The sequence below is a fragment of the Microtus ochrogaster genome, linkage group LG4, assembly GCF_000317375.1.
Source record: "Microtus ochrogaster isolate Prairie Vole_2 linkage group LG4, MicOch1.0, whole genome shotgun sequence".
Taxonomy (NCBI): Eukaryota; Metazoa; Chordata; class Mammalia; order Rodentia; family Cricetidae; genus Microtus; species Microtus ochrogaster.
This window is the reverse complement of record NC_022030.1, coordinates 23,350,467-23,358,126: the sequence shown is the minus strand read 5'-3', so window position 1 is coordinate 23,358,126 and position 7,660 is coordinate 23,350,467. Positions and strand designations below refer to the sequence as shown.

The 7,660-nt window shown below is 51.7% G+C and overlaps 1 protein-coding gene across 1 annotated transcript in view; it reads right to left on the bottom strand.

The window, feature by feature from the left end:
* The window catches only part of LOC102002033 (ryanodine receptor 1-like), a 32,022-nt gene that overhangs the window by 20,378 nt on the left and 3,984 nt on the right, over window positions 1–7,660 (bottom strand). Inside the window, exons 2-7 of the mRNA XM_005361317.2 lie at window positions 5,606–5,725; window positions 4,042–4,146; window positions 2,827–2,901; window positions 2,669–2,747; window positions 2,268–2,380; window positions 1,682–1,775 (exon numbers count right to left, since the gene is read on the bottom strand). Of these exons, the coding sequence (XP_005361374.2) occupies window positions 1,682–1,775; window positions 2,268–2,380; window positions 2,669–2,747; window positions 2,827–2,901; window positions 4,042–4,146; window positions 5,606–5,725 (586 nt within the window). The remainder of the gene's footprint in view (window positions 1–1,681; window positions 1,776–2,267; window positions 2,381–2,668; window positions 2,748–2,826; window positions 2,902–4,041; window positions 4,147–5,605; window positions 5,726–7,660) is intronic.

The window sequence follows — 7,660 nt, the reverse complement described above, 5'->3', positions numbered from 1 at the left end:
CTGGGATTAAAGGCGTGCGCCACCACCGCCCGGCTTTTCTGAGTGTTTTTAAAAGTTGTTGGGCCTGGGTTTCAGGGCTTGGGTCTCAGTGGTTTAAAACTCAGCTTGGTTCTTTGGTTAAAGGACCCTGAAGTTGGAGTCAAAACTAAGGGCTCTGCCATCTTACTATAGGATCTGAGACTGAAATCGGCAGGCTTCGAGGCTTGTTTTATTTTTCTTCATTTGTTCTGGGGAGAGTTTGCATGTGTGGTTTTGTGGTTGGTGCTTTCTGTGTGCGAACGTGTCCGTGTTTATGTGTGTGCACTTCTGTCTGCAGGTGCTCAGGCACATGTGTGTGGAGGCCAGAGGTCAGCACTGGGTGTCTTTTCTCAGTCACTCTCCACTTTATTGGGGGGAAGGGGGCAGGAGTCTCATGGAACCGGAGCTCACTGACTCAGCTCAGCTGGCTCTCTAGGAAACTTCACGGGTCCTCTGGTCCTCCCTGCACTGGGATTACATGGGGTGACCCTGAACCCGGCTTTAACACAGGGGATGAGGGTGGGATGTACGTCCTACTTCACCAGCTGAGCTCTCTCCCAGCCCCAGGATTTTGTTGTTTGTCTGTTTGTGGTTTGTTATGTGTATTGGTGTTTTGTCTGTGTGAAATATCTTGCACCACTGGTGGGCCCAGTGTCCCAGGAGGCCTGAAGATGGTGTCGGATCCCCTGGAACTGCAGTTATAGATGGTTGTGAGCCACCATGTGGGAGCTAGGAATCAAATCCAGATCATCTGTGAAGAATGGCCAGTGTTCTTAACTGCAGAGCCGTCACTCCGGCCCTGTTTTCTGTTTTGTTTGTTTGTTTACTTGTATGAATGCTGTGAGCTCGAATTTTGGGTTTTGAGAGTACAATTAAAATCTGAGTGTGTGGAGCTAGGAAGGTGATTTAGCAGGTGATGACACCAGACACCAACCCAGGCCACCTGAGTTCAGTCTTCAAGACCTACATAGCAAAGGAAAGACTGACTCCTATAAGCTAACGTCTGACCTTTACACTTGTGGGCATGCCCACACACACATTTCGGTTAAAATTCTTTTGAGAGTCCAAAGCTGGTAGCATAAACTCTGAGGTCTGAGCAGGGGTCCTGGCTTAGGATCTGAGGTTTAGATCCCAGGGCTTTGGTCTGTGCCTATATCTCAGAACTGAAGTCTTAGGATTAAGCTCCCGGGTTGATGGTCTACACCGGTGGTTCTCAACCTGTGGTTCACAACCCCTTGGAGTCAAATAACCTCTTCACAGGAGTCACATATCAGATACTTACATTACAATTCACAACAGAGCAAAATTACAATTACAAAGTAGTAACAAAAATAATTCTATGATTGGCGGTCACCACAGCACGAGCATCCGTATTAAAGGGTCGTAGCACTGGGAAGGCTGAGAACCACCACTAAGCTGTGAGTTCTTCATGGAGGAGTCTGACCTCGAGGACTGAGCTTGGTATGGAAGTTTCTGGAGCTGAGTTTGAAGGTAGTAGTGAATTGGAGGCCTAGGGACCTGAGCTCTGGGGTCCTGGCTTTGGGGTCAGTAAGAAATGTACTGTGGAAGCCACAACTGGGAGATCTGAAGTGTGAGATGCAAGACTCAGTCTGGGCATGTCTGAGGAAGCACCATAAGTGAGGATCTCTTTTGATGGCCTCACCTTCTTCACAGCCAGAGCAGATGGGGTTCATGTTCCACAGAGTCTGCATGAAGGAGGCATCAACCTGAAGTTCCCCGCTCGCGGTCGACAGGTGCTGGGGTCAGAGACAGTGGAATGAACAAGAATCAAGACTCAGTGGGAGGGGCTGGAGAAATGGCTCAGCGGTTAAGAGCACTGACTGCTCTTCCAGAGGACCCGGGTTCAATTCCCAGCACCCACATGGCAGCTCACAACTGTCTGAAAATCCAGTTCCAAGGGATCTGACACCTTCACACCAATGCACATAAAATAAAGATAAATAAATCATAAAAAAATTAAAAAAAAAGACTCAGTGGGAAACAATCAAAGGGAGACTCCAGGAAACATACAGAATGGAAACAGAAGGCCGGAGGTCACAGATCAGACAAATGAGAGCAAGTTAGGAAATGGGGTGGGGGTGCGATTAGAAATCAGAAATAGGGGATGTCAGAAAGCCAGGAGTTGTGAGAGCCAGAGACCCACTGGGCAAGCCAACGTTGAGAGATGGGGCACATCCCACACACCCCCACAGGAGCAGGAGGACCATCAGGGAGATGGGATCACTCACCAAGTATCGCTCGGAGGAGACACTGACAAGGATGAGGTCATCCCCAACACGAACCTTCTCTCCTTCAGACCTCTGTTTGGAGGCAGGGTGCATCGTCCACCAACATGCCTCTCCTATGAGTGGGTGGACCGTCAGGACAATGGTTTCCCACAATGCTCTTCCCCACAGTACTCACAGTCACCAAGTCTTCCCGACTCCGGAGTCTATAAATCCCCAACCGCCCCATCGACTCCCCACCTCGTCTCCTGTCTGGAATGTGTCCATCCGTATGTCCAAACCCTCTGTGCCCAGGCTCCTGTTCCTAGCTCCAGGGCAGATTTATGCACACCTATAGAGCTCTGCAGACTTTCAGTTCCTGGCTTGTGGCACCCATCATGCTCCCTGCCCGCAGCCCCTGGCACCTGTTGCATCTTCTTGTAGTCCCACGTCGAAGGCCAACTTGTCAGTAAGGGATCGGGAGGTGGTCAGGCAACTCAGGTACTAGGGTGGGAGAATGAGGTCAGCCTCCTGGCAGGCCTGAACCCTCTCCTTCGCCTGCACCTATGGTTAATGCACTCACCATACGGCTGTGTGCGTGCCGGAGCAGGATGGCATGGCCGTACAGGAGTGTCCTGTGTCCCCCGCCCTGGGATGACTACAGGGGAAGAGATGGTACAGAGTAAGCAGGGACCCCCAGATTTCCACAGCTTCCAAAGTATATGGCTTATTCACAGGTGGATACATGAACCCCATGAAATGCTATGCCCAGACAAGAAAACCTCAGCTCAAACCCCCAACAAATGGTCTGCATCCATTTTCCCATCTGTAGCAGCAGGGACTGCCTCTGAGAAGCCTAGACATGGTGTGTTTTACAAGTCCCCACAGCCCGGAAGCCTGTGATCGTAGCACTTGGAAAGCAGAGGCAAGAGCATTGGGTATTCAAAGTCAACCTCAGCTACTTAGAGAGTTTGAGGCCAGCCTGGGATACATGAGGTTCTGTAAAACAAAAACTTCAAAACCCACCCTACCATCCTGCCTTGTTTCTCTTATAAACCAGGTCCTGACATCACCCAGAGAGTATGAATTCATCTTCCAGGTGACTAAGGACGCTCAAGAGAGTCCCATGATCCCAACTACTCTAGCCTGACATAAAAGAGCTGTCCTGTTTGCACCAGAACAGTCCTAGCTATCGCCTGTCACGTGACTGTCAATCATTGGGATAAAGTGACTCTCTGCTGCTGCCACACACTCCCATGCACGAGGAGACTTGGCCCTTTGGAGGAAGGAGGTGCAACCAATTCCTTGATGGCATCATGCCTCCATCATGGCTCTCCCATGCCCATGCTCTGAGGGAGCCATGTCATGGGGACACAAGGTCCTATGGCAGACCCACACATGGGATGGAGGGAGGTGAGGGAAGAGGTCCCATGCAGCGAGGGGCAGGATGGGGAGGAGGAGAGAAAAGAGGAGAAAGGAACGGGCCAGGGAACAGGGGCTCAGAGCCTCTTGCTCCCTCCTTCCTTCCTGCCTGGCTTGTTCTGGGCTCCACAGCCCCTGACATCTGGGGTGGGGGAAATCCTCCAGCCCCTGTGTTCAGGATGTGGGCCTGAGCAGCAGGCCTGGGGTCAGGAGTGATAGGAGAGACGTGACACCCAAGGCCAGACCTACCCACTTATCCAAATTGAGGGCCTGTGGGGGCAGGGCAGAGAGAGGAAGAAGAGCACATGGTGAACGACCCCCAGGTCCCTCACCCATCCTTGTCCCTGTCCCCCTCTCCTTGGAGGCAGAGCCTTACCTCCACACCAGCCTCCACAGTATTGGCCAGCATCTCCTGCAGGGCTCGCACTGACAGGGACTGTTCCAGGATGAAGCAGCAAATGGCCAGATCAGGGGGTACATTCTGAGGGGGTGAACAGACATCACTGGGGCCATTAGACTTCCGTGCACCAGTCACACTGTGCCTTGTCAGCCCCTTCGTCTGAACGTTCTCACTTCCAGACCCCCATCCTCACCCCACAAGGGGCGCCAGCGAGGAGTCAGACACAGGAAACACCTTTCAGCCTCCTCCTTCAAATTCCTCCAACTCACCCAGCTCCACAGAAACTTCCAGATCGCTTCTATCACTCAGCTGTTCTATGCCCCCTAGTCCCACGATGCCCCGACTGTGGCTATCACCTTGACACTGCTCCCCCTGAGGCAGGAAGCTCCTGCTGTGCCTTCCCTGAGATCACCCCCAATCTCTCCAATCCTAAAAGAACACTACTTCTGTCATTCATCCCTGCCTTTCCAGTCATACCCCAGGAGAGAGAGAGACACACCGTCCCCTCAGATTCCAGAACTCCCTGCCCGTCGGGTGCCTGTTGACCTCTTCCACCACCAGAGGCCAACCCCTTCTCTCCGTTCCCAGGCCCTCCTTGCAGGTCCCCTCTTCTCTCACACCCCGAGTACTCCTCACCCTGGGACCTCAGGCTTCTCTGGCCTCTTGGCCTCCACGCCCTCCTGACAACCCTTCCTAAACTTCTCCTGGATGCTGGGCCTTCTTGTCTTGAATCCAAAGTCACCTGCCTTTCAGATTCTAGCTTCCCTCCATGCCTCGAGCCCTCCGACCGACCCTTGCTATCTAAGGCCACACACTCTTCCCATCTCTGTCCTCTGTCCTCTCCGGTTAGGTTCCCTTTCCTCTAAACTGCCTAAGTCTCCTCCTCTTGGGTCCTCGGCCCTCCTTCCTAAGACTCAGGACCACAGCTCTTTGCCCTTGGGAATCCTCAGAAAGCGCTTTCCGTTCACAGAGCACCACCCATCTAAGACTCCGCCCCCACCCTAGGCTCCGCCTCCTTTCACTCTTCAAATCCCTCTCCACCCCCCTCAGACCCTGTTCCACATTAGGCACCACCCCCACCTCAGACCCCGTCCGTTCCTCTTCAGAGCTCGCCCCCATCTCAAATCTCTCCCCGCCTCAAGCATCCCCTTTTATTCTTCTGGCTAGGCTGCGCCAACTCAGATTTTGCCCCTCTTAGACCCCGCCCACGTCTCAAGCTCCGCCCCTTCAGGCCCCACCTCACACATTCGTCTACCTCAGATTCTCTACAAGTCCTCCCGTCCCATCTCAGACCACGCCCCTTTCCTACCTTAGCCCCTCCCTCCCCATCCTGTCAGAATCACCTTTCCGGCTCCAGAGCCTTAAAGACTCATTCCTAGCAGCTCACATAGCAGCTCACAACTGTCTGTAACTCCAAGATCTGACACCCTTACACAGACATACATACAGGCAGAACACCAATGCACATAAAATAAAAATAAATAATCAAAACCCTGCCCTCCCGACCCTGCCTCTCCTCCCGTGCCTGGTGCACACAGACCTGCGCGTTGCTGGTGGGTTCCAGGAAACAGAGGCGGTTGCCGAAACCCTCAGCGGCCAGACAGAGTTTGAGCTGCTCCTTGAGCACCGTGGCGCTGCACTGCAGGACCACCTCGTCATCCTGGGAGAACAGAGGGACAAGGTTCACCGGTGGGAACCAGAACGGACAGACCAGCGAAGACACTGCGTGCCGTGGAGCCGTCTCTTTCCCCTACAGAAAAGATACACTCTGCACGAGCCAGGCTCCATCTATGTCTCTCTTTGGATGGTTAGTTATTCTCTCATTCATTCCTTTTGCTCTAGCGACAGTGTCTCCCTAAGTTGCCCATGCTAGCCTTGAAGTTCCAGGATCATGAGATACTCCTGACTCAGTCCCTTGAGTAGCTGGAATCACCAGTGTGTGCCTCCATGCCTGGCTTCACAGGGGGTGAGAGGAGATTGGATTAGAATCAAAATCTAGCTCCTCTGGAGACCTCCTAATGAGGCGTTTGCGAAGAGACACAGTGGAATGTGGAAAATAAATATTTTTTGATGTTTAGTTTTTGCAACAGAGTCTCATGTAGTCCAGGCTAGCCTCAAATTGCCTTTCAATCAAGGATGACATTTAGTTCTTGGCAGGTCTGCCTGCACTTCCCAAATGCTGGGGATTCAGGGCTGTACCACTATGCCCAGCAAGTTCTATAGCAGAGGAAACTCTTTCAAGAAAGTTACAAATGAGGCTGGAGGGAGGCCTCTGTGATGGATGCTCTTTCAGAAGACCCAGGTTCAATTCCCAGCACCTACATCATCTGTAACTCCTGTCCCAGGGAACCCACTACCCTCTCCCACTTGCGAAGGCTATACTAAAGGCAGCACGCAGACACACTCAGACAGAACAGCCATACACATCAAATAAAGGTAAGGAAATGTTTTTAAAGAAAGTTACATATCCTACTGGAAATCACATGACCTCCAAACTCCCGAACACGTCAGATAAACATGTTCTAATCCTGAGTGTCATCCATATACACAGTTCTCCATCCATTTGCCCGGCCCAGGAGGAGACAGAAGCACGGCCTAACGATAATTGCTCGTCTGGTTTCGCTGACATTCTGGTACACGCCTCACTGACATTCTGGTACATGCCTCGCTGACATTCTGGTACACGCCAGGCATCTCTGTATCCATAGTAATTATATAACCTGAGCATTATTTAGCAAGTGTTTGCTGGTTGTCCTATGCTTCTGCCTTCCAGTCATTTAACAGACACTTATTATCTACTACCTGCCAGGCACTGTTTTAGGCACTAAATACACAGCAACAGATAAAGCAGAGAAACCCCGCCCCCAGGGGGCTGATCTCCTCGCGTGCAGACCCTCTGTAAACAGATGAGTGAATACATAAGCTTACTGTCAGTGGTAGGTGTTCTGGGGGAAAAAAAATCAGCCAGATTGATATAACAGAGTGGCAGTGGGCCTTGACCAAACAGAAGCAGGATTGGTCATCTGTAGGGAATGTTCCAGAGAGGCAGCCTGTGCAGAGGCCTGTGGCCAGGAGGTGCAGGGGGTGTCCAGGAGTGACAAGTGAAACGGGACGGTGGGACCAGCAGGAATAAGGGAAGTTACGAGGCCAGAGAGAGACTTATATGGGCCCTTTGAATCCTTATTAGGTGTTTTTATTCTCTCTCTCTCTCTCTCTCTCTCTCTCTCTCTCTTTCTCTCTCTCTCTCCACATTTCCAGATGAGGAAACTGAGCTCAGTCAGGAAAAAAAAATTAATATCACTTTCCCAAGCAGAGAGAGCAAGTGAATGGCAAAACCAGTATTAAATCAGAAGCAGGAATTTAGTCATCACGGCAAACCTAATCCCGTGGTATCGACTTGCACTCTCTCTGGCTCCAAACGCTGCTCCCAAAACTGGTTGAAACGATGCACCTGTAAGTCCCATCTACTCCAGAAGCTGAGACAGAGGATCACGTGAGTCCAGGGGCTCAAGACCAGCCTGAACAATATAGCAAGGCCCTATCTTGATGAAATAAAGAAAGACCGGGGGAGAGAGTAGGGAGAGAGGCAGGGAGG